At 35.5% G+C, this 26771-nt stretch overlaps 1 protein-coding gene across 7 annotated transcripts in view; it reads left to right on the top strand.

Moving 5' to 3' along the window:
- Positions 1–26771, top strand: part of GALC (galactosylceramidase) — a 109812-nt gene that overhangs the window by 9259 nt on the left and 73782 nt on the right. For all 7 annotated transcript variants that reach the window (XM_055361797.2, XM_019010001.4, XM_055361798.2 and 4 more), the window contains 6 exons: positions 388–527; positions 2679–2717; positions 8430–8560; positions 16406–16561; positions 19259–19383; positions 21367–21494. In XM_055361797.2, coding sequence (XP_055217772.1) covers positions 388–527; positions 2679–2717; positions 8430–8560; positions 16406–16561; positions 19259–19383; positions 21367–21494 — 719 coding nt within the window. The remainder of the gene's footprint in view (positions 1–387; positions 528–2678; positions 2718–8429; positions 8561–16405; positions 16562–19258; positions 19384–21366; positions 21495–26771) is intronic.

Below are 26771 nucleotides of genomic sequence, written 5' to 3'. Positions count from 1 at the left end.
AGAATTCTTTGGTTTGACCTCAAAGAACAGAAGTTGAATATTGAACATTCCAACAGTGAGTGGACATGTTAAGTTAAAACATATGGCACATTTCTTTCTATTGGTAAGGGTCTTGGAGAGAGGTGTTTGTATTTGTTATTTTTCTTCTTCTTGGAAAGAACATTTGAAATTATGGGACCTGACTCTAGGGATCAATAAGGAATTATAGTGTCTATAGATTGGAAAGGATTTCAATAATTTTTATATGGTATATAAACTTTCCTTTAGTCAGATCTGTATTGGTTTTTTGCTAGTTGAATGCTTTTCTTAAAAAAAATTTGTTTTATTTTCAATAGCGCCAGCACCGTTATACCTCCTCTACCTTTGCCTCCTCCCTTCTCTCTGCAGGGTTGCCATGGTCATTCCCTGGATGGCTGGGAAAAGGTTTCGACTGGCCTTATGTCAATCTTCAGCTGACTGCCTATTATGTCGTGACCTGGATTGTGGGCGCCAAGCGTTACCATGATTTGGACATTGATTATATTGGAGTTAGTAATATATTTAAAATATGATTCAGTTTTGGACATTTATTTGTAATTTAAAAAATAATTTGATTCTGTGGTACTTTTTGACTAACCATTTTATGTCATGAGACTAATTTGTTCTAATGGTGTCTGATAATAACACAAACTAAGTACATGTGACCTTTAATTGCTCCCCTTTGCCCATCCCAGTGTTCCCACTTTTGAAAACTGTGTTGAGTGTATACCTCCTTCCTCTGAGCTGGGTTTTTTTTTTTTTTTTTTTTTTGTATCAACCCAACTCAAATTCTCCTTCAAAGCTTTCCCTACTTTCTCTGGTTCCTACAACAGTGCTGTGTTTCCTATACAGCTTATGGGTTAGTCTCATTTTATCCTCTTGTTGTCTTAAGCCAAAGATTGGCAAACTTTTTATTAAAGGGCCAGAGCATAAATAGTTTTGGGTTTGTGGGCCAAAAGGCAATATTGAGGATCTTGAGGTAAATATATAGCCATTTAAAATGTAACTATTTAAAACTAAAAGCACTTTTAGCTCTCAAGTTGTAAAATTACAGATGATGGGCCAGATTTGGCAGGCTGGCTGAAATCTGCGTTCACCTGTCACAAACTGTTAGTTAACACCTTTTAAGGATTTGAAAAGTATGAAAAATGATATCATGTCCAACTTGTCTGTTGGCTGGGTGGAGGCATGCCCCAGGCTGCATCGTACCCCACAGAGCCTTAACACACACATAGTGGGTCTCCATAATCATTTGCTTATTAATATACCATCAGTTAAAACTAATACTTAAACATTTTCATGCAATCATGACTTAGATTATCAGCAAACAATTATTGAGTTCCTACTGTGTTGCAGGAACTGTGACTGTAGTATTTGAGGGCTACTAAGATTAATAAGCTCTTGTGTTCAGTAAGAGAAGTAGATGCTGGAACATATAAACTGCAATACTACATGATGATACAGGGCATGAGGATGAGCCAAGGGCTGGAGGAAGTCAGAAGAAAGAATATACTAGTTTTTGCTATCCTTTTCCAAATTATGACTGAAAAATTAGTTTATATTTGAGAACTTTCCTTTTTTTTTTACACTGTCGCCCGGATTGGAGTGCAGTGTTGTGATCTTGGCTCACTGCATCCTCTGCCTCCTGGGTTCAAGTGATTCTCCTGCCTCAAGTAGCTGGGATTACAGGCACCCGCCACCACACCCAGCTAATTTTTTTTTCTTTTTATTAGAGACGGGGTTTCACTATGTTGGCCAGGCTGGTCTCAAACTCCTGACCTCGTGATCCACCTGCCTCGGCCTCCCAAAGTGCTGGGATTACAGGAATGAGCCACCACGCCTGGCCGGAGAACTTTCTTAAATGTCAGGACATTTATAACCTGTAGTGAGACTAAATGTAGGTTTGGTCTAATAGCTTTCTCTTATGGTACGGTCACAAGTAATGGGTGATTCACATCTTGTTTAGACTCATGACAACAAATGCTATGATGAGGAGGTTCATTGATAAACCCTTTCCTGTATCATTGGAGTAAAAAGACCTGCACCTGGATTCTAGAATCGTCTCTTGTTATTAACAGTTTTCTCAACTGTGAAGTTATGGAAGTTCTTTCAATTCTAAAACCCCATGCTTCATGACTCTAAACCTAATAGATGTATATATGTTCCTTTTATCCATCCTCATTCAGAGTTGCTTTTGTGACTAGTGTATTACTGTGATTCTCTGTGTATGCGTAAAAATAGGCCTTCTATACAGTATACATATTAATACTTGGCTTTCAGGGATCTTGTCATAATTGTTGTAACAGTTTCCTCGTCTATTAGTTCTCTAATGCCTAGTATAGTTTCTGGCACACATTGTACTGTCAGTATGTGTTGAATGAATTAATGAATATTCCATGGTTGAAAATCTTTGGAATAAATTACTTTTTGAAAAATACCCACTAAATATTTTAAGGTTTTTAAAAATAATATTTTAATTTTTAAAAAGTTGTGCTATCTTATAGCTATCTATAAATTCTATGGCAGGATATCCCATAAAGTTAAAAAATGGCTTATCAGATAATATGAAAGATGATGAGAGAAATGGTATCGTAACGATAATCTACTTTCTGACATTTTGTAACTTTCAATTCAGACTTTTTTGACTTTTTGTTTTGCAGATTTGGAATGAGAGGTCATATAATGCCAATTATATTAAGGTGTGTACAACTTTAGTATCTTTCTGTTTTTAACTTTTTAGTGAATAATTCCTTATGGTTCCAAACACAGAAAATAGTAGGAAATTTGTGTTGGAAACACCGTATTTTTTATACTACAGTTATTTATTTTGCTGGTTGTGACATAAAATTCAAGCAAAATCTTCACAATGTTTATATTCCTGATATTAAAGCATATGTAATTCTTTGTGAGCCCCGAATTACCTTTGTCTAAAGAGTTGTGTTGAATTTTTCTATTTTAAAATTCATTAGTTTTGGAATTCTGATAAATTTTATGAAACAATTATATCATTTTAGATTTTTAGAACTTCAAGAAATGTAGCTTTTTTTCTTTGTCTTTTGTCAAAACTTACGGCATATATTCTAATTCTTGTTTTCTATTGGAGTGTGTTATAGTACATGTTTCTCTTTGTGATTAGCAAAGAGGTAGCAGTAACATCTGCCAATTGTGTTATTTTTGTTCCACTTTTCCTATTTATCTCCATTTAATTCTCACAACCTTACCTATGAGGTAACTACTGTAATTGCTATTTTCCAGGAAAGGAAAAACAGAATAATAACTTCTGCCATTGGAAAAAAAATGGCAGTTTCACTTTTCAGGTGGAGCTAATCTTTAGTTTACTTTTCACTTCCTTTTGTCTTCTTGTATGTATCTTTTCTCTAAGAAATATAATTTTGGGACAGTATTTTATTTCAAGTTTTCAAAAATTTTTATATTAATTTTTTTTTATTTCCATAGGTTTTTGGAGAATAGGTGGTATTTGGTTACATGAGTAAGTTCCTTAGTGGTTATTTGTGAGATTTTGGTGCACCCATCACTGGAGCAGTATACACTGAACCAAATTTGTAGTCTTTTATCCCTCACCTCCTTCCCATCCTTTCCCCCTGAGTCCCTAAAGTCCATTGTATCATTCTTATGCCTTTGCATCCTCGTAACTTAGCTCCCACTTATGAGTGAGAACATACGATGTTTTGTTTTCCATTCCTGAGTTGCTTCACTTAGAATAATAGTCTCCAATCCCATCCAGCTTGCTGCAAATGCCATTAATGCATTCCTTTTTGTGGCTGAGTAGTAGTCCATTGTATACATACCCCACAGTTTCTTTATCCACTCATACTGATTGATGGGTATTTGGGCTATTTCCATATTTTCACAAATCCATCAATCCTGCTACTGGGTATCTACCCAAAGGAAAAGAAGTCATTATACAAAAAAGATACTTGCACATGCGTGTTTATAGAAAAAAATTTTCTTTGATTTGGATGTTTTATGTTCTTAAGTAGATAAGGTTCAATACATTTCTTTCATCTCTTCATTCGGTTAATCATAGAGCATTTATTTGCTCAACACTGGTTTGTCAGGCATTGTGTGTATGGTTATAATATAAGGATAGAGAATACTGTTTTCTGCCCAAAAGGATTTTTTGTATTGGGGAGGGTGGTTACAAAGTCAGATATAGACAATTAAAATGTGTCATAATTTGGAATGTGTCAAATAATGGAATAATACACCTACAGGGTTCTTAAAAGGTGCACAGAGGAGATGACACCTCTGCCTGGGTTGATTAGGGAAGTCTTTTAGAGGAGGTGATGTGTAGTTTGAATCTTCAAGAACGGATGGATAGGAACTCTCCACTTTGCTAAGGCAGGGGCATAGCATGTGCAAAGAACTGAAGATTGAGAGGTAAAGGGATATGGGGGAGAAACAAGTCATGAAAGATGGATTAGACAATGGAGGAAGGGTGGGGGCACTGACCCCCATCAGTAAGCTAATGTATTCACTGGAATAATGGCTTTTTTTTTTTTTTTTGACAGAGTCTCGCTCTGTCACCCAGGCTGGAGTGCAGTGGCGCCATCTTGGCTCACTGCAACCTCTGCCTCCCGGATTCAAGCAATTCTCTGCCTCAGCCTCCTGAGTAGCTGGGATTACAGGTGCCCACCACCACGCCCGGCTAATTTTTTTGTATTTTTAGTAGAGACGGGGATTCACCATCTTGGCCAGGCTGGTCTTGAATTCCTGACCTTGTGATCCGCCCGCTTCGGCCTCCCAAAGTGCTGGGATTACAGGCATGAGCCACTGCGCCCAGCCAATAATGGCATATTTTAATTAATCTGTAGTTGTAGGTGTGGAGAAGGCATAGACTGAGAAGATCTATTGCAGCCAGAGCTGGGTACTCAAGGGCAATTCCAGGTTGAAGTATGCTGATGGGAGTGTGGTGGTGGGAGCAGGATGGGTGGGGGAGGTGGGGCAGTGGAGCTATTAATAAGATTGGAGCACAGGGATTGTAAGTGGAAAGTCATGCCTGCTGTGAGCACAGGTCTGATAAGAGCAGTAAGGGGACAGAGCAGAAGCCAAGTTGGTGCATGTATACTGGATAACTCTGTAATGAGGTGGATGGTGTTGCTACAGCATCTTCATAGTGAAAAGTGATGAACTTTTTAAATACCCAAATTTGACATTTCAAAGCTTAAGTTTTATTTTCTTGTGATTGTACACGTGTCTCTCTTGTGGTCATTTCATTTGAGGGAAACATTAAAAGTATTACGGTTTCCATTTTCTTTTAAACTAATGAAATAAGACAGGGCTATATTTTATGTTATTTGAACTTTTTTACTATTAAGAGTCTGTTGCTGACTCCAGTGCATTCTAATTCAACTAACCTGATTTGAAAGACTAATTGTTGCTCTAAGACATATTTTCAGTGTTTCAGACAGTTTAGACTTCATTTCCTTTTTTTTGAACCTTGAGTTTTCTTGCAGTAAAATCTCTCAGGATACAAAAACTTTTTACTTTGTGTTTGCCATTTTTTTCCAGCAAGATTTTATTGGGATCTGTGTTCCGTTTGTTGAAATGCCTGTTGCAGGCCAGGCTCAGTGGCTCGTGCCTGTAATCCCAGCACTTTGGGAGGCTGAGGCAGGTGGATCACCTGAGGTCAGGAGTTTGAGACCAGCCAGACCAACATGGTGAAACCCCATCTCTACTAAAAATACAAAAAAATTAGCCGGGCGTGGTGGCAGATGCCTGTAATCCCATCTACTTGGGAGGCTGAGGCAGAAAAATCGCTTGAACCTGGGAGGCAGAGGTTTCAGTGAGCACTCTAGCCTGGGCAAAAAGAGCGAGACTCTGTCTCAAAAGAAAAGAAAAGAAAAAAAAAGAAATGCCTGTCACAAAGAGTTCAATAATGACGAATGTAGGTGCTCAGACTGGATAACCTTAATGAATATATATTTATGGGATAATAAGATGACCCCTGGAAAGAATAAGGATTTGTTTTTAATAGTAGAAATAAATATAATACAAAGGAGCAATTTATATAAAGATGACAAGGGTATTGTTTCTTTAAAGTTTTTTTTTTGTTGTTTTTTGCTACTGATATGTATGATTTATCGTGGTTTTCAGTGGTGTTCTTAAGTTTTCTAAATTGTGTCTGGAAAATCTCATCTAGGGTCTGAGGATAGTGGATGGAAATGGAAGTGTGGGTCTTTGGACCTTCATTCACTTCAACCAGAACAAGTTCATTTCCATTTGTCTTATAAATAGAGCTTCTATTTAAGCTTTTTCTGGATGAGAAAGTTCCAAAACAAAAACATAATCTGAAAATATGTTAGATAAAACTGCTCAAAAGAATGCTGTTCGTAATGACTTATGGATGGAAACTTATTTAGAAATCATAGCATGTAGACTTGTAAATTTTGGAATGTTATTCAAATACACTGTATAAAAAAGTAAGCAGTCTTACTGGGATTTTCTAGGACTAGGACTAGAAAGACTAGATCCATCCGTAGTGAAAAATGCAAATTTGACTAAGTTGCTCTTCCTCTTCTCTGTAAGAATAAAGAGGCCGGGTGCAGTGGCTCACGCCTGTAATCCCAGCACTTTGGGAAGCCAAGGTGGCGGACCACCTGAGGTCAGGAGTTCGAGATCAGCCTGACCAACATGGAGAAACCCTGTCTCTACTAAAAATATAAAATTAGCCAGGCATGGTGCCACATGCCTGTAATCCCAGCTACTCGAGAGGCTGAGGCAGGAGAATTGCTGATCCTGGGAGGCAGAGGTTGCAGTGAGCCGATATCGTGCCATTACACCCCAGCCTGGGCAACAAGAGCGAAACTCCGTCTCAAAGAAAAGGAAGAACTTCAGGGTGATGAAATTCAGGATTGATCCTCCTGCTAGAGGGATAGGGGTTCTCAGTCCTACTGAATCTTGAGAGTTGGTCTCAGTTTGCTACGAAGGATCTGTTCATGCTGTAGACTTCTAGGGTGTCCTAGAACTCAACTGATCCAGTTTGAAAGATGAACTTAGACTGCCACCTCTAATTTTCACCCCGTTTTCTAAAATCCTATAATATATCTATTTTAAGAAACCGTCTGTTGAAAAGTATACCATGGATTTAATTGGAGCTTTTATTATTTGCGTCCTAAAAGAGCACATTAATTGGAAATTGCCCTAGTTCAGAGAAGTTGGAATGTGAAGAGAGAGCTTGTGAAATTCTTTGTTCTTTCTTAATTTCTTCAACCAGTAGTATTGAGCATCTGCTGCTATGTGCCAGAGATTTCCGAGTCCTTGGGGGCTATAGTAGTGGGCGTATTTGTATCCATTCATCAAGAACTGCTTGTGGTATGAAATCTGATGTTCCTGATCCTGAGTAAAATAATGTCTCCTTTTCTCTGCTCTTGATTTGCATATAGGCAATACATACATTTTGGTGTGTACTTGCCCTTTGATTTTCTAGTATGCCCTGTTAGTTTTGGTGTCCTGTTGAGTGTGTTTGCCACCTAAGGGTGAGGGCTCCCTCTCATACTTCTTTTAGAGTCCTCATGGGGCCCAAGCATAGTACTGAGTAGTAAAGTAGGTACTGTTTGTGCTTTGTTTATTTCCTGTTAGAATTTAGCTTGTTACTTTTAATTTTTGTCGGTGGACAGTCCTACAGGTAAATTTTATTTGCTCTCCTGTTTAATAATGGCAGAATATTTGAAGACCGTGGAAAATACTTAAAATGATAAGTTAAAGCATTTTGCCAAATGGTATGATTAGTATGTTACCCATTTTATTATTGTGTCTGCATAAGAGGCTTCCTGGAAGAATGCATAGCAAAATAATGGTGGTTATTTCAGGGTAGTACCATTTGATTATTTTTGTTTCATCCGCCCCCCCATATTTCCATGGTTAAACGTAATTTTAAAGTCAAAGTGAAAATCCTCTAAAACATTTTACCCCTTGTGTTTTTTTTTTCTTTTTACATTCCTAGTGAAGTAGGTTATCTTAAGGGTAATGCTTTTATTTTCCATAGGAGGGATGTTTCTATTGAGAAAATATAGTATTGAAATTATCATCCATGAGGTCAGGAGTTCAAGACCAGCCTGGCCAATATGGCGAAACTCTGTCTCTGCTAAAAAATACAAAAATTAGCCAGGCGTGGTGGCGCGTGCCTGTAATCCCAGCTACTTGGGAGGCTGAGGCAGGAGAATCATTTGAGCCCTGGAGGCAGAGGTTGCAGTGAGCTGAGATCCTGCCACTGCACTCCAGCCTGGGCGACAGAGAAGCCTCTGTCTGAGAAAAACAAACAAACAAACAAAAGAAGCTATTATCCAGAACGCTGATTTGTAAAGATAACTTTATCTATCTTGGTCATAAATTCAACAGCTAAAAATTCATTTGTATCCTTTCATATGTTCTGTTTCTTACTCCAAAAGGTATTAAGAAAAATGCTGAATTATCAAGGTCTCCAGCGAGTGAAAATCATAGCAAGTGATAATCTCTGGGAGTCCATCTCTGCATCCATGCTCCTTGATGCCGAACTCTTCAAGGTGGTTGATGTTATAGGGTAAGGCATGTTTTACTTGGAAAACTAGCAGTTTCTGATTGCTTGCTCTGTGTATCAACTATCTTTTTCTTGCCTTCTCCCCATTTGATTACATTCTCAGAAGGTAGCTCTCCTGTATTTACTTACCTGAAGCATGCATGGCTCATAGTTCATTATTTTCTCTTTTAAATATATTTTAGGATCTTTCTATGACAAACATGTATTGATAGCTTTTAAAAAGCATGTTGATGTTTGGAATAATAAAACAGGGCTTTGTTTTAGATTAAGGGGCAGAGTAATACCTGTATTTAATTTTAGAAATTATACAGGCAAAGTTGTGAAATTAGTTTCAAACTCTCAGATATTCTGTGGTTGGAAGTTCTTGCATGAACACTTTTGTAAATGGTTCATTGTGATCACTGACAATAACTTTTGTCATGCCTTCTTAGTAGTATAGTTTTGACGCCTACTCTTTATTCCATTTCTGCCTTTTAGCACTCTGGGCCCTGACCTCATTGGGTTCATTTTTTTTAAAAAGTGAATTTACATTTTTTCTACCATGACTCAGGATATAAACATTTGAAAAATAGGATATGTATGTTTGTGTGTGTGTGTGTGTATGTATGTGTGTAGAATTTGTTCTTTATCCAGTGTGAAGACTGATTGATCTCTCCATGTGCTTTATTTTTTTAATGAAGAATTTTGAATGTACACAAAAATAGGCAGAATAATACAATGAATATCTATGTTCTTATCACTCAGCCTCTTGAACTGTGAATCCATGACCAATTCTTCATCCATGCGTCTATCTACTCCTCTTCCTTTCCTGCCTACATTACTTTGAAAGAAATCCCAGACATTATTTCTTCCATAAAAATATTACTGTGTATGTGTCTCCAAAGATATGGATTATTTTTCTACTTACCATAAACAATACCATTATTATACCTAAAATGTAATAGTTTTTGATATTAAATATCCATTATTATTATCTTATAGTTTTAGTTGATTGAATCTGGATCCATTTAAAATTCATGCATTGTGATTGGTTGATATTTAAATCTGTTCTAATCTTTATGTTCTTGCTCTTTTTCTTTCTTTTAATTTGTTGAAGAACGGGGTTGTTTGTCTTACAAACTTTGTGTCAGTCTGGATTTTACTGATTTCAACCCCTACAGTTTAATATAACTTGCTCATCTATCCTTTTTCAATGGTTTTTGAAATTGGTAGTTTAGGTTAGATTTAGGTTAGGTTAGATTTAGGCTTAATTTTTTTTTGCAAGATAAAATTTCTTAATTATATTTAAACATTTTATACATTGAAATTAAAATGAAAGTTTTGCTGTTAAAGCTTTCATAAATAGTTGAAGTCTTGAAGGAAAACAAAGTTGTGTTAATCTTAAATATATTTTCTTATAAAAATATTGCATGAAAATATGGGTTTTACTGTATCTTCATGAAGGACTTGGATATGTACTTCATTTTTTATTGATATAGGTATTTTAATGTAATGAATTTTCCTCTGAGTACTGCTTTAGTTTTATCTCATAGGGCTGTTTTATCATTAATTTCTAATTTTATTGCATTGTGGCCATTTAATACCAAATGTATTATTTACATTTTTTGGGGTAATTTCTCAGGAGCTTATTAAAAAAAAATCTGAAAAAATACCTTCACTTTTTTCTTGACTATCTCAAGAGCGTATTTTGATTTATTAAGATGTATTCTTTATTAGGATACAGAATTGAGTTTATATATAACCTTTTTGGTTATATTGTTCAGGTATTTTGTATCTTAACGATTTTGTCCACTTGAACTGTTCAGGGCTACCCAGGTGTGTTTGTTTCCTTATGTTAGTGGGGTCTATTTCTCCTTTCAATCTTAGGCAGTTTTTGCTGTGTGGAAGCTTCTGCTTTGTTATTTGGTACGTAAATACTGGAAGCTTCTGCTTTGTTATTTGGTATGTAAATACTGATGAATGTTTTATCTTCATTATGATTTATTTCTTATCATTAGAAAATGCCATTCTTTGTCTCGTTTAAAGCTTCTTGGCCTGAATTCTGCTTTCTGTGTGACTAAGAGATCCATGCTTTCTTTTCATTAGGATTTGCCTAATATATTTTTGCCCTTTTATTCTTTACCTTTCAAGGCCGTTTTCTTTTATGTGCATTGCTTGCATATAGCATAGAGTTAGATTTTGCTTTTTTAAAGTTCCTCTGAAAATCTTTATATTTTAATGAATGAGTTAAACTCATTTTTAAATATAACTGATGTTTGTGTTTTCTATACTACTATATTGTCTTTTGTTATTGAATGATTTATACTATCCATGTACTAATACAAGCTATTCTGCTATGTGATTTGTTTACTTTGCACTTATTTAAGGAGTTGTTTCTTTTGTTATTTAGCAAGGTTTGGTTTTTGTTCTATCAATTACATTTATACTGATTTATACCAGTATTTTAAACTGAGAATAATTTTGCCTCCCAGACGGACATTTGGCAATGCCTGGAAATATTTTTAATTGCCACAAATAGGTAGGGCGGTGCCACTGGAATCCAATGGATGGAGGCCATGAATGTTTCTAAACATCCTTTAGTACACAGGATAGTTTTCCCATAACAAAAAATGATCCAGCCCAAAATGTTAATAGTGCTGAGGTTGAGGAACTGCTTCATACTAATACTCTTGGTTTCTTCTTCGTTTAGTTATTGTCTGTTGGTTTACTATGAGCAATACTAAAATTATTTGATAACTTCTTCCTCCCTTTTTCTCCCCTACCGTGGAATTTTAATTTCCAGAATTATCTTAGTTTTAATTTTTGTACTCTTACATGAACTTAAGCTTCTACTATATTGATTTGACAGCTACAAGTTTTAACTATTTACTCCCAAATAATCTGCAAACTTAGTTTACATTTCACCTTCTTTCCTTCTTGTCCTACTTCATGTAGCTGTATTAGTTGTACTTTAGCCAAGTGTGTAATAGTTATATATGTAATTTAATTACTATTTCTTTTAATCTCACTCTACCATTAAACATATTAAATGCTCACCTTCAAGTCTTTTGCCAAAGTTTCTCCCTCATTTTCTTGGATATCAGAAGTGTAATTATCTATTAAATGTCTCAGAAAGTGCTAATGGAAACAATATTTCTTGATGTGTTCAGATGTTTGTTGATGTTTATCTGTGACCTTTATACTTGAAGGACAGTTTGACTGGATATAATCCTTTTTTAATTCTCAAATATGTGTAAATATATCATAAAATTTGCTCCATTAGTTATTTACATAAAATGTTGCTATTGAGAATTTTGACTCCAGAGATATTTCCTTTTCCTTATAAGTAACTTGACACAATTCCTTTATGCCCAAAGAATATTTTTATTCATCTTTAAAGTTTAGTTTTTGTATACACTTTACCATTTCCAGATATATAATATATGCTCTCTTAATGTCTATATTTAAGTATTTTCTTATTTCAATAAGGTTTACTTAAGTTATAAGTTAAATCATTATTCCACTCCATTACTTTGGTTTTCTTTTTAGAAGCACCAGTTATACTTTGGTCTTATTTGCATATGCCTTTATTTTGTATTTCTCTGAATTTTTCTCTATCTCTTTATTTATGTTTTCTATTATTTTATCCTTACTATTCTATATTCCTCACTGTGTTTTCCACAGTGTCTGTTCTGTCTTATGTTCCTTCTAGTTTAGCCTTCATTTCCAAAGTGTGTTTTTAAAAATAATTCTTCTATAATTCTCTCATTTTAATTTCCTATATTGCTAACAATTCATCTTTAACATTTTTAATTGAAGTACAGCATACATACATACATATATAAAAGTACAAAAATCATCGGATAATAGCTTAATGAATTATCACAAAGTGAACGTACCTATGTAACAGCCACCCAGAAAATTATCAGTGCCCAAGAAGCTTGGTTACTGATATCTCCTCTTGGAAAGGTTTTTCCTTGGAAATCTTTCCAATAATTAAGCTCTCTTTTTGCCTTAAAGATAACTACTAATCTAACCTCTAACACCATGGACTAATTTTGCCGGTTTAAAAACTTTATTTAAATGGCATCCTATAGTAGCTGTTATTTCAGCCAATATTATATAAATTTGTGAGATTAATGCATGTTGTTATATATAGAGGTAGTTCATATTTATTGTTTAGCATCCAATTGTTGGATGCTAAATGTAGCATACCACAACTTATCTGTGTATTATTTTTTAATGGTCATTTAGACTGTTTCCAATTTTTGGCTATTGGAATTTTGTTCAGGAGATATTTCTTGGCTCACATCTTCATAGGAAGACTATTCCTCCCTGCCTCATTCATATTGTGCTTGGCCTGTGCTATATCTGCAGATTTTTGTTTTACAGTTACAGTACTTTCTAGGGTCTGTTTCTGCTGGGCCCCATTCTTCTTAGTGACTGAAAGTTGTTCTCCCTCAAACAAAGTGTTCCTGCCTTATTCAACTTGGATTCTACTTCAAACAGCTTATTTTCATGTTGAAGCTCTACCGTTCCTGATTATTTGCTACCTTCTCCTGAAATTGTTATTGCTTAAACCTGTATTGTTCAATACAGTAGCCACTAGACACATATGTTTAGGAAGCACTTGAAATGTGGCTAGTTTGAGTTTAGGTGTGTTATAAGTATAAAATATACACTGGGTTTTGAAAATTGAATATAAAAATATTATTTACAATTGTTTTACACTGATTACATGTTAAGTGATAATATTTTGGATATATTGGGTTAATATATCATTAAAATTATGTTCTCCATGTTTTTCTGCTTTGTAAATTCAATTAAATTTTTTCCATTTATGTGTTTTATTGTGGTAAAGACCTTTGCTGGTTTTTAATGTGGCTGCTAGACAACTTAAAATTGTCTATGTGTGGTTCATATCATATTTCTACCAGACAGATCTGGTTTGAACTGTTACAGTATTGGGTTTGATCTCCTAATGAATTCACTGTTTTGAGCATTGACCCCTAACTTCAAGCCTGTGAAGATGTTCCCATCTTCCTGAGTTGGTCTTCTATGCTCCCCCTTAGGGTAGGGTCTACTCCTTTTGTGTGAGTACCGGCCAGTCCCCTTTCACTTCCAGTTTCCATATACCATCTGCTGATCCTGGGCCATTTCTGATGCTGCGAGGCTCCTGGGGAGAGTCCCTGTCACCTGGTTTGATGGCAGTGTTATCTGTGAGTTTTTCCTTTCCCTTATCTGGTTGGTCAGTTTGGTTTCAGGAGGAGTACTGAGGAGCTTCAGAAACTGGGCTGCTGTCATGTTCTGCCTTGGCCAGAAATTCTAATTTTTTAAAGTACAAATATGTTCCTCTGTTAGGATAAACTATAAAGTTGGTTTACTTTCAATGATCTTAATTTTGTCTGTTATTGAAGTTTTGAAAAATAATGCTGTGAAATGATAGAGAATGTTTGCCTACTTATATACATTAAAAATTTATATTCTTTTTTTTTTTTTTGAGACAGAGTCTCACTCTGTCCTCTGTCGCCCAGGCTGGAGTGCAGTGGCGCAATCTCGGCTCACTGCAAGCTTTGCCTCCCAGGTTCACGCCAGTCTCCTGCCTCAGCCTCCCAAGTAGCTGGGGCTACAGACACACACCTCCACGCCTGGCTAATTTTTTTTTTTTTTTGTATTTTTAGTAGAGACAGGGTTTCACCATGTTAGCCAGGATGGTCTCAGTCTCCTGACCTCGTGATCCGCCCGCCTTGGCCTCCCAATAAAAATTTATATTCTTAAAGAGCCTTTACATTAAATCTATACATTAAGAAAGACCCAGATTTTAGTATTAGTTCTGCCTTTCTTTGCTCATATCATGTAATAAATCATTTGGGTTTTGAATGTGGTAACAGTTTCATCATTTGCTGAATGAAGGATATATCACCTATTCCTATAACTTCAATAAAGTTACTTTTTCATTTTATAAATATAATATGCTCATTATAGAAAATTTGGAAAATGTAGAAAAGTATAAAAATAGAATTTACTCATAATCCTAACATCTACTGATTATTGGTAACATGCTAGCATATTACTTTACAGTGTTTTCTTTAATATAGAAATATATTTTAACCAAATACACCAAACCTGCATTTGGCAACTAGACAACTGGATGACAACTAGATGAGTATTAAAAATTAACATTTGGCTGAGGTACCAAAGCTGAATTTCATGGAAATAGAATGGGGTTGTGGGATAGAAGAATAAATCTAAAGTGTAATTTTTTGAATTTATATTATTTAAAAGACTCGTAGCCAGATTTTTCAGGTTGGGCGTTATAGTTCCAGAACAATGATTGCTTAACCCTGTTAGATGCTAGATTTCTGTTGGTATCTTTGTAGTGTAGATTTGCAGTATTGGATAGATGCCTGCTTTCACCTGAGTTTAGTGACTCAGTAAAATCTTAGTGGAACCTCATTTTTCTCTAATACTTCTTTTTATGTTCTCCAGTATATATTGTATATTATTTTCTTACTCATGAAATCCTGGGATGCCAAATTGATATTGTGCCCTAATTCATCTTCACTAGGTATAAAGAATTACCAAATAGGATTTTTTCCTAAAAGATTTGTGACCTAAAAGGGAATTAAATAACTAAAAAGTAAAACAAGTATTCACAATCATTCTTTTGATGTTATAAATACTACTACACCAAACTACAAAGATTAGAATTATGATATAACTTAATCTCCATTATTTTGCTTGCATTGTTTTTTGTAAATAATTTTTAAACTAAAAAGTAGATGCTCTTATTCCTACAGTTATTTAGCTAGTGTGCTCTCTTATTGGATTGTCAATCTATTTTCTATTTTACATTTAAAATTTATTGTTTTTATTCCTATAATCAGTGTCTTCCACAATCATCATTATGGGAGTATTTTACTCTTGCAGTAATGAATATGCATTTATACTTCCACCAACTGACTCCCCTCCCATTGAATGATAGAGTGAAGGAGGCATTCATTTTCTGGGGCAGTTTCTCACCTGCTGCACTATTGATATTTTCAATGGATAATTTTTTTGTTGTAGGGGTTGGTCCTGTGCATTGTAGGATGTTTAGCAGCATTTTTGGCCTCTCTTCTCTAGATGCCAGTAGCAAATATCCCTGACCCCAGGTGGGACGGTTGAAAAAAATGTCTACAGATAGTGCCAAATATTCCCTCCAGGGACAAAAATCATCTGGGTTGAGAACCGCCACTGCTCTGATACAGTAATTTAGTTTTCCCAAGGTAGCTTATTCTTTTTATTCAAGAAATAACCATGTGTGGGTTTTGTTTTTTGTTTTTGGCCTGGGAGTAAATGCCAAGCTATCTTTCTGTGTTCTAAGGACAGGAGTAGTGGGGAGAGTACTACTTTATATAAAGGTTTCACTAGTCTTATTTTTGGCCTCCTTCTCACTCGTTTACTATTGCCCCAAGCTCCTTAGCTTCCCCTGGGACGTCTGAATCTTATCTTTACTTCATTCTCCTCTTGGAGTGTTCTAGGCTGTGGCCCTCTCTGCTACCTCCACCCTTCAACATGCTTCCATCCATCTTGTGAGCTCCAGAAATAGATTGAAATTTCTTATCTATTAATGATTTTCCTTCCTATCCTGTATGCTGTTGTAGGTTTATCCCCTTTTGTTTTCTTTGCTGTCATTTTAATGGCATGCTGAGACAAAAGGGCATAAAGCAGATGCTTAGATTCATTATCTACCTGGAAGCTACCCAACTGTTTTAAAATAGAAAACCTTGGAGAAGACTCGTATTTTTATATACTCAACAAATCTATATGTATATAAGTGCCACGTCGTGACCTTTTTTCGTTGACTCCCACCCTTTTTTTTTCTAGGGCTCATTATCCTGGAACCCATTCAGCAAAAGATGCAAAGTTGACTGGGAAGAAGCTCTGGTCTTCTGAAGACTTTAGCACTTTAAATAGTGACATGGGTGCAGGCTGCTGGGGTCGCATTTTAAATCAGAATTATATCAATGGCTATATGACTTCGTAAGTTATTAAAAACGTTTTAGAGTTCTTATCATAAAAAATTTAAAAACATAAGAGTTAGAAAAAAATGGAATTCCTTATTCTTCCAGCCTAGATTCAATGATTGTAAACATTTTGCCTTATTAGCGTCTTCTATTTTTATACCTATACCTAATCTATATCTAATTTTCTATATTTGAATATAGTCTATATTAAATAAAGTCAGGTTTATTGAGGTATAATTTATATGTAGCAAAATACATGCAGCTCTCTGATTTTTGACAAGCTACATGTATTTTTAATAATTATAAAGTAAATAGTATATGTAAGGACACTTTATCTCTAAATATTTTAGCATGTGTCTCCAAAACATAAGGATATTCTTTTACATGATCACAGTATCATGTTTTCATACATGAGAGTGTTTTTAATTCTCAGTCTATATTCAGATTTTCCTAATTGTTTCCCAAAAATGTCATTTGTAGCTTTTTTTAAGAAAAGGAATAGTCAAGCACACACATATTGCATTTAAAAGTTACACCCCTCAAGTCTCCTTTAATCTAGAGTGGTTTCCTTATTCCTCATTTTTGATGACAGTGATCTGTTGAAAAGACCAGGCTGGTTGTGTTGTGGACTGTCTGCTTCCCAGCCTGTCTGATTGATTCCTCATGGCATCACTTAATATGTGTAATTGTTTGTTTAAAAAACAGATGTTCTTAAGGGAGAACACAACTTTTTTTGTTCCTAAGGGAAGCATTTCTTAAATGCTTTGAAAAACACTTGAATTGTGAATAGATTCCAATTAGCTTTCTTAAACAATGATAAATAGAACAAAAGCAAACCAATATTTATATATTTGTTGTGATGTTAATGTGGGTTGCTGTATATTGTATTTGTTCTTTTTCTTCTCTTTGTGAAAGAAAAGACACTTAGGAGAGTTTGGTTATAACTTAATTTGGTCTTTAAGGCATCTTCATGGCAGAGAATTTAGAAAACTGAAGATAGGTACAAAGAAAGAAGCAAAATCACCTACAGTCTTATGATCCAGAGCTAACCATCCTTAACAATTTTAGTGAATGTCCTCCTGTTTTATATTGGCATGTATGCATTTTAAATACAAAATTGAGACCATACTATAGAATCTGTTTTAAAAACTGCTTTTCACTTGACACGACATTAGGAACTTTTTCTCACATTTACCTGTATTTCTACTTCATCATTTTTAATGCATTTTAAAATATTCTGTTACATAAAGCACCATTTCCCAGACTTGCCTTAAGAAGCACCCGGGACACTCGTTGTTATGCCTTCTCCTTGGCAGCTGCCCAGACATTGTGAATCAGAATCTACAGGGAAGGCTCCTGGTATTCTGTCCATCTAGTCAGTGCCCTCAAGTGATTCTGATGCCACACAAGTTGGGAAACACTGATGTGGAAAATATATTATTGCTTATTGAATATTCTCCTCTTTTAGAATTGGAAGTTGTCTCTGTTTTAATTAATAGCTTTGTACAAACTGAAATGATCAGTTGTATACAAATATCTTTGTATATGCCCATGACTATTTTCTTAGGCTGTATTCTTAGAAATGGAATGGTCAGAAATACATAGATTTTGAAGGGTTTTGTATGTATTTTACAAAATGCCCTCCAGAAAGCTTGTCTTGAGTTATACATCTATCACTAGCCAGAAAGGATACCACACATCTTGCAAATCGTGGGCAAAATTATAAGAACTTAAAATATTCACTAGTAGTAAGGTGTTTTGAAAATTAGGACTATTATTTCTACTTTGTACTGATAGAATTAGAAGGCTTTGATTTGCTAAGAATGTCAGTCTCTTTTTTTATACTGGATGAGGACTTGATAGGAAAAATAAAATTCTGTGGGTAAGCTTTGTTTTTTTAATCTGTGAGGGACCCAACAATACCAAGTTCAAGAACTTCCCTTTTGTCCTTGGATTTCCTGAGAAGCAGAGAGTCAAAGTTTTAGGGTTTAGCACCTGCTCTGGACTGTTAGGGCCTGATCATCTGAGAAAGAATGGGCCACAAAGCAGATCAGCAATCGGATCCAATTACTACTTATAGATGAAGTGGAATCATATTTAATAGCAATACTACAGCCCAGACCTTGTTCCATACTCTTCCTATACATTAGTACATTTAATCCCTACAAACTCACATGAGAGAGATATAATTATTATCCTCATTTTACAGAGAGGTTAAGTGGTGAAACCATGGTTTAAACCCAGGCATTCTGACTCTAATAATTCTCAATTGTAAAACTTTGGAACAGTTCAGAGTCAAGTTCATAAAAATTATGTCATAAAACTGGGGCATTAAGAAGGCTGACTGTTGAAAGGAAAGTAGGTATGCACAAAGCCTTTATTTGTATTTGACTCAAATTTGTGATGTGTTGGGTATTGGTAAGGCATGATTCGTCTTCTGGCTATACCACAGTTCAGTAAAAATTTGCACATAATACATTTGTATTTTTTATCATGTGATTCACCATTAAAAATATTAAAATGTACCCCACACTGGATTTTTCAAAATGTGAATAAATTTAGACAACTTATATTTTCTTATTTTGGGTGATCCTTTTATTGTCATTTATGTAGATGTGTATTACTATGATAAAGTCTTTTTACTCCAGGTTTTTAGACATTTACATTTTTATCGCAAGTTGTCTTGGTGTTTCTTTTTTATCAAATCTTTTAGCACAATCGCATGGAATTTAGTGGCTAGTTACTATGAACAGTTGCCTTATGGGAGATGCGGGTTGATGACGGCCCAGGAGCCATGGAGTGGGCACTACGTGGTAGAATCTCCTGTCTGGGTATCAGGTATGGTTCAGTTCCATCTCTCACTCCCTAAATTCTTCTCTAAGAGACAAAGCAGAAAAAAACTTAGAGAAGATTATATAAACTGTGTGTCTATGCGTGTTTTAAGTATAGATTTAAGTTTTAAGCAAGATTTGCCAGTGTTTTATAAGAATATTTTGGGTAACTAGACTACTCTCTGATTATTCTAAGACCAGGCCTTTAGAAAAGTGTAGGAGAGGAGGGGGAGAGAGAGGAAAAGGAGGAGCTGTGTAGTGATAGAGACAGAAATAAATAATCATCTAAGGATATAATTACAAATGATAATTGCTAATAAGATTATGTATTTATAAACAGAGTAGAAGTCTTAAGATTAGCTTTGAAGACACTTTGTTCTCATATTAATAGAGTTTCAATTAGAATCGTATGCTAGCAAAATCAAAGGGAGATGATTAAAAATACTGTATTATTGAATCATCAAATGAATAAGTAAATATGAAAGTTATGTGAAATATGGCTGTATATTGTCCCCTAAATCTGTGAAATGTGGGTTGTGAAAAGGTAAATTTCAAAATAGCTGACAATGTAAAGCTCATAAAGATTTTAAAAGTGAGCACATACTGAAGATTTTATGTTACTCATATGATATGAAGGATCCTGGCAGATGGCAGATGTTAGAAACAGTTGAAATGAAAAGTCAACATAGCACAAATTTTCGTAGTGTAAGGGAATTGGAGATGAATTGTCAATGGAGGCAAATTGGGTTTCCCACAACAGGGAAGAAATTAATTAAATTTCTACCAGACAAGACATAATTTACATAGCTCAGAGACAATGAACAGGGCTATAGATAATACATCCGTTTTTATTGAAACACAAAAGTTTTACTACAGTATCATTCATTAGTCACAAGGGAAATTGAGATTATGCAGGGATGGATGGCATAGTGTCACTTTTTCATGAGGAGATAATAACCATACTAATAGTGATTATATTTTAAACAAAGTAACAAAATCTATTGCTGAATAATGTTGAAATTTTTTCTGCAGTTTTTTTGTAAAAGATTATAAACATTTATTACCATTTTGTTTTAAAATTCTAACAATCTTTCTAAAAAGCTAATTTCTTTAAAGGTAAAATGCTTTCAGAAGAAAATTATGAATTTGGAGTGAATTTGTTTTTATTTTAAACTTAAATTTGGTGGTTTTCCCTTTTAGTTGTGCTCTCCTAAGACAGATTTGTAATCATATTAATCATGTAATCATGATATTATTCTAAACTCCTTAAATTGTCCTCCAAAAAATATGAGAAAATTAAGGTTAGACTTGTATATTGGACTTGTATATTCTAATATTGAGAATTATATGAGAAAATTAAGGTTAGACTTGTATATTGGACTTGTATATTCTAATATTGAGAATTATATGAGAAAATTAAGGTTAGACTTGTATATCAGCACCTTGAATGTTGAAATTGTTGGCCCCACATTATCTAGATGAACTAATGTACTCTTAATTTTGTGACTTTTCCAAGGGTTGGGACATGGTATATTGCTTAGTGCATTTTCAGGACGAGCTTAGGAGGTGACCAATAAATGTACATGTGGTGGAAATAAATATGTTTGAAACCATAAAGTTAGTTTCTGAAATTCATTATTAACTTTTTAAACCTTTTTTTGGTAGCTATTTTAGGATGGGTTAAATAGTGATGAACCAAGTTTGGGGGGGAATAACTATTTTATTCTTAAAAAAAAGACTGATCATATTCTTGAACTGACAGGTTCATTTATTTTTACCCATCATTCCAGGAATCTTCCTGCAATTGTACCATTTATCTAGATTAATTATTTAAAAATTTAAACATGAGGTTGACAGATATATTCCTCCAAAATAGAAAATAGCTTGTTTGGATGAATCAGACTCAAATTGATATACAGCTTTTTTTTTTCCAAAAGAAATACTATTATTACCATTTTTGTCTTATTTGGAACTTTCTGTTTTTCTATAGCTCATACCACTCAGTTTACTCAACCTGGCTGGTATTACCTGAAGACAGTTGGCCATTTAGAGAAAGGAGGAAGCTACGTAGCTCTGACTGATGGCTTAGGGAACCTCACCATCATCATTGAAACCATGGTAAACTTTTGTTGTTGCTATTGGATTAACTCACTTCTTTACTATTGGAAAAATAACATATAAAACTGAATACTTTTGTTTTACATGTAAATACATAAGCATACAGACAGATGCCAAGATCTTATGGCTTTCATTTAAAAAATTTTAGCCATGAGTCGTAAAACATAGCACACAACTCACTGAGTTGTACAAAATAGTTGGCTCTCATCTTTTCTCCACTTTGTTCCTGGCAATTGGGATAAAATTAAGGTTACCTGTGTACCAGTATTTGTGGAGACGACCTTCACGACCTTCCCTTGCCCTGATATGTAACCTTATGGAGGCTGTGGCTTTTTCCTTTTTCATCCTCAGGTTGTTTTGGGGAGACCTTAAGTCTGTTGAGAGCAAGGAGCTTAAAATTCAAGTGATTGAGGGGCTTGAGTAGGAAGGGAATAGGTCTGACAGGTGGACAGAGGCATGGGAGGAGGTAGGGGCTTGAAAGCAGACATATCAAGGATTCAAGGGAACTGAATGAAAGAATGAAGGTGAAAAAACATGGAAGCAGAAGCAGAAGCCAGTGGAGAGAAGAAGAAGTCTGAGAGGTGCCAGTGTGGGGAGATCTCAAGCTTCCCAAAGAGGTCAATGAAGTTCCAACAAGAAGGAGGTAGACAGAATAGGAAGTGCATATCGTCAGCAGGGCTTTGTGAAGAAGGATTTCTAGCAACTAAGTTCCCATGGGAGAAGCAAGATCCAAAACAGAGAACAGAGTAGCCTTAAAAAAATGGTGTATGTGTGTGTGTGTGTGTGTATCATATCAGGTTCTGAATGTCAGCCTACAGTTCGGCCAACTCCTGACCATAGACTCTTAAAAAACAAATTCTTTCAAATATCCTACTATCAGGTTTGAGCCAGGACAAACAGTAAATATTCCTGGCAGTATTGACCTTTTTAAACCAAAGGTGTCTATTAAGTGACTCACAACACAAACCAATAAGCCTTTTATGTCTTACCGTGGATGAAGAGGATCCTCAAAAGAGGGTGTAAAAAGATGCAGCCCTCCCAGAATCTACACTTCATCATAGTCAAAAGGTTGAGAAGTGATCCTCCAAAGACCTAGAACCACTCCCAAGGATAGTCAAAAGAAAGACCCAGATAACCTCCCTACTCCCCACTCCCTGTCAGAGCTGGTGATAGTTGGTAAACTAGCTGCAAATAGGGTGCAAATCACATTTTTGTCTGGTTATATTCTTGGGGCCCCCAACTTGAAGTTGGCTGCCTGCATACACAAAACTGACAGCTCACACATCCCTAACAGGTGGGAAGTCAAGCCAGGTTCTCAGTACACAAAATGAGACAAATAGGAAAGCAATAGCTGACCCTGGGAAGGAAGGGATCTACAGGTAATGAGCACCCAAAACTAAATTTATACAGGAGTCACAAACCAAACGAATGTTTTTCTTCTGCGAATCTGCATTTGGAGAGGAAGGGATGAGGAGGTTTTTGTTTGTTTGTTTGTTTGTTTAATTGTCTTCTCTCGATCGGGTACTTCAGGCAGAGATCCAGAAGAGCAGGTCTTGGTGAGAATTCTTAACCTTTCTGCCAGCTTTTTGTCAGTGTCTCAGGATCTCATCTGCAGGCTCTTAGAGTGAGTAGGCATCTCATCTTCTTCACCAGAAACTGTCTTCAGAGATAAGGAATATAGGGAGAGCACCTGTTGAGTGAGGGTCTTATGACCTGCTTCAGAGGAGAAAGGAGAAGGTCAGAGAGTAAACTTCCTGCTTCTACATTTTTCTCAAATTATTTCACTTTAAAATATTTGCGGGGAGTGTGTCTTGAACCCCATCATGGCTGTTATGACTAATGGTGTGGATTAGCATATGTGTACAAGTTTTTCTGTGAGCGTGTTTTCAGTTCTCTTGGGTATGTATGTAGGAGTGGAATTGCTGGGTCACATGGTAACTCTGTCTTTAGGATTTTGAGGAACTACCAAATTGTTTTCCAAAGTTACTGCACCATTTTACATTGCCACCAGCAGTTTTATGAAGCTTACAATTCTCCACATCCTCCCTAACAATTCTTACTGTCCATGCCTTTGATTATAGCCATCCTAGTGAATGTGAAGTGCTATGTTATTGTAGTTCGATATGCATTCTCCTAGGGACTAATGATGTGGGGATCTTTTCATGTGCTTATTGGCTAGTAGTATATCTTCTTTGGAGAAATGTCTATTTAAACTCTGCCCATTTTTAAATTGGGATATTTGTGTTTTTATTATTGAGTCATAAGTGTTCTTTATTCTATATAAAAATTCCTTATCAGAAATATAATTTGCAGATATTTTCTCCCTTTGTATGGGTTGTCTTTCATTTTCTTAATGGTACCCTTTGAATTAAAAAAAGTTTTAAATTGTGATGAAGCCCACTTTGTTTTCTCTTTTGTTTCTTGTGCTTTTGGTATCATATCTAAGAAGCTATTGCCTATTTCAAGGTTCTGAAGATTTATATTTATGTATTCCTTTAAGAGTTTTATTAGAGTTTTAAATCTTAAGTTTAGGTTTTTGGTCCATTTTCTTTCTTAACTGGGGTTATATGTGTGTCCAACTTGATTCTCTTGCATTTTAATATCCAGTTGTCCCTGCACTATTTTTTGAAAAGACTATTCCTTTTTCATTGAATTGTCTTGGCATCCTTGTTGAAAATCAATTGGCAATAAATTTGAGGGTTTATTTCTAGAACCTCAATTTTTTTCTGTTGACCTCTATATCTGTCCTGACGTGAGCACCACACTGTCTTAGGTACTGTAGCTGTCTGATAAATTTTGAAGTGAGGAAATGTGAGTATTTAAACTTTGTCATATTTTTATTTTTTATTGACACAGGGTACAATTTGATGTTTTGATACATACATGTGGTATAATGGTCAAATCAGGGTATGCCCATCACCTCATGAATTTATCGTTCCTTTGTGATGAAAGCATTCAAAAGCCTCTCTTCTAGCTGTTTTGTAATACACAAAACCTTACTGTTAACCATCTTCACCCTAGTGTGCAAGAAAACACCAGAACTCACACCTCCTGTCCAATAGTTACTTTGTACCTGTTGACCGACCTCTTCCTGTCCTTCCCTTCCCAGCCCCACCCTAGTGTCTGGTAACCACTGTTCTACTCTCTGCATCTGTGATATCAACTTACACCTCCTGTCCAATAGTTACTTTGTACCCGTTGACCGACCTCTTCCTGTCCTTTCCTTCCCAGCCCCACCCCAGTTTCTGGTAACCACTGTTCTACTTTCTGCATCTGTGATATCAACTCTTCTTTTTTTTTAATTCTACATGTAAGTGTGATCATGAGGTATTTGTCTTATTGTGTCTGGCTTATTTCACTTAACTGATATCCTCCATATTCCTCTATGTTGTTGCAAATATCAGGATTTCATTCTATGACTAATAGTACTCCATTGTGTATATATATGTATCACATTTTCTTTATTCATGCATTCATTGTTGAACACTCAGGTTGATTCCATATCTTGGCTATTGTAAATATTGTTTTAATAAACATGGGAGTGCAGATACCTCTTCAACATACATATTTTATTTTGGGGGGATATATACACAGTAGTGGGATTACTGGATCGTATGGTAGTTCTACTTTTAATTTTTTTTTTTTTTTTTTTTGAGGCAGAATCTTACTCTGCACTTCCAGGCTGGAGTACAGTGGTGCAATCTCGGCTTACTGCAACCTCTGCCTCCTGGGTTCAAGTGATTCTTCTGCCTCAGCCTCCCAAGTGGCTGGGATTACAGGCGTCTGCCACCACACCTGGCTCATTTTTGTATTTTTAGTAGAGACGGGGTTTCACCGTGTTGGCCAGGCTGGTCTCAAACTCCTGACCTCAAGTGATCTGCCCGCCTCAGCCTCCCAAAATGCTGGGATTATGGGCGTGAGCCACCACGTGCCCTGCCTATTTTTAATTTTTTAGGAATCTCCACACTGTTTTTTATAGTGGCTGTACCAATTTACAACCCCAACAACATTAAGTAAGTATTTCTTTTTTCCCACATCCTCACCAACACTTGTTTTCTTTTGTTTTTTTGGTAATAGCCATTCTAAGTAGAGGGAAGTGATATCCCATTGTGGTTTTGATTTGCATTTCCCTGATGATTAGTGATGTTGAGTATTTTTTCATGTACCCATTGGCCATTTGTATGTCTTCTTCTGAGAAATGTCTATTACAGTCTTTTGCCCAATTTTAAACTGGGCTATTTTGTTGTCGTTGTTTAAGTTCTTTACATAGTCTAGATATTAACCCCTTGTCTCGTGTATAATTTGCAAATATTTCCTCCCATTTTGTAGGCTGTTTTACTTTGTTTCTTTTGCTGTGCAAAAGCTTTTCAGTTTGATGTCATCCCCTTTGTCTATTTTTGCGTTGTCTGTGCTTTTGAGGTCTTATTTAAAAAATTCTTGCCCAGCTCATTGTCATAAAGCACTTTCCCTTTGTTTTTTTTTTCTAGTTTCATAGTTTCAGGTTTTATATTTAAGTATGTAATCAATTTTGAGTTGACTGTGTATATTGTGAGAGATAGGAGTCCAGTTTCATTCTTCTGCATGGGGCTATCCATTTTTCCCAGTGCTGTTTATGGAAGAGACTGTCCTTTTTCCTAGCGTGTTCTTGGCACCTTTGTTGAAAATTAGTTGGTCATAGGGCATGAATTTATTTCTGGACTTTCTATTCTGTTCCATTGGTCTGTGTGCCTGCTTTTAGCCAAAACCATGCTGTTTTATTAATCGTTACTATAGCCTTTTAGTATGTGTTGAAGTCAGGTAGTGTGATGCCTTCAGCTTTGTTCTTTTTGCTCAGGGTTGCATTGACTGTTTGTGGTCTTTTGTGTTCCTATATAAATTTTATGGTTGTGTTTTCTATTTATGTGAAGAATGTCCTTGGCATTTTGATACAGATTGCATTAAATCTGTAGATTGCTTTGGGTAATATGGCTGTGTTAACAATATTAATTATTCACTATATTTTTGTGAGTTTTTTTTTAGTGATTATTCTGGGGCTTACCATATACATCTTAACTTACTGGACTCACTTCGGATTTAAACTAACCGAATTACAGTAGATTATGCTGAATTCCCTTGTTGCTCTGTTCCCTTTCTCCTTTTGTTCTATTATTAGCACACATATCACAACACTGCGTGCTGCGAACTCAATAGGACATTGTTACTTTATACATAAATTTATATGTTTTTAAACCAGTAACATGCTGTTTTGGTTACTATAGCCTTGTAGTATAATTTGAA

The sequence above is a fragment of the Gorilla gorilla genome, chromosome 15 (assembly GCF_029281585.2).
Source record: "Gorilla gorilla gorilla isolate KB3781 chromosome 15, NHGRI_mGorGor1-v2.1_pri, whole genome shotgun sequence".
NCBI classification, from domain to species: domain Eukaryota; kingdom Metazoa; phylum Chordata; class Mammalia; order Primates; family Hominidae; genus Gorilla; species Gorilla gorilla.
Note: the sequence above shows the minus strand (reverse complement) of the source record. Positions and strands in the feature narration are given on the sequence as shown.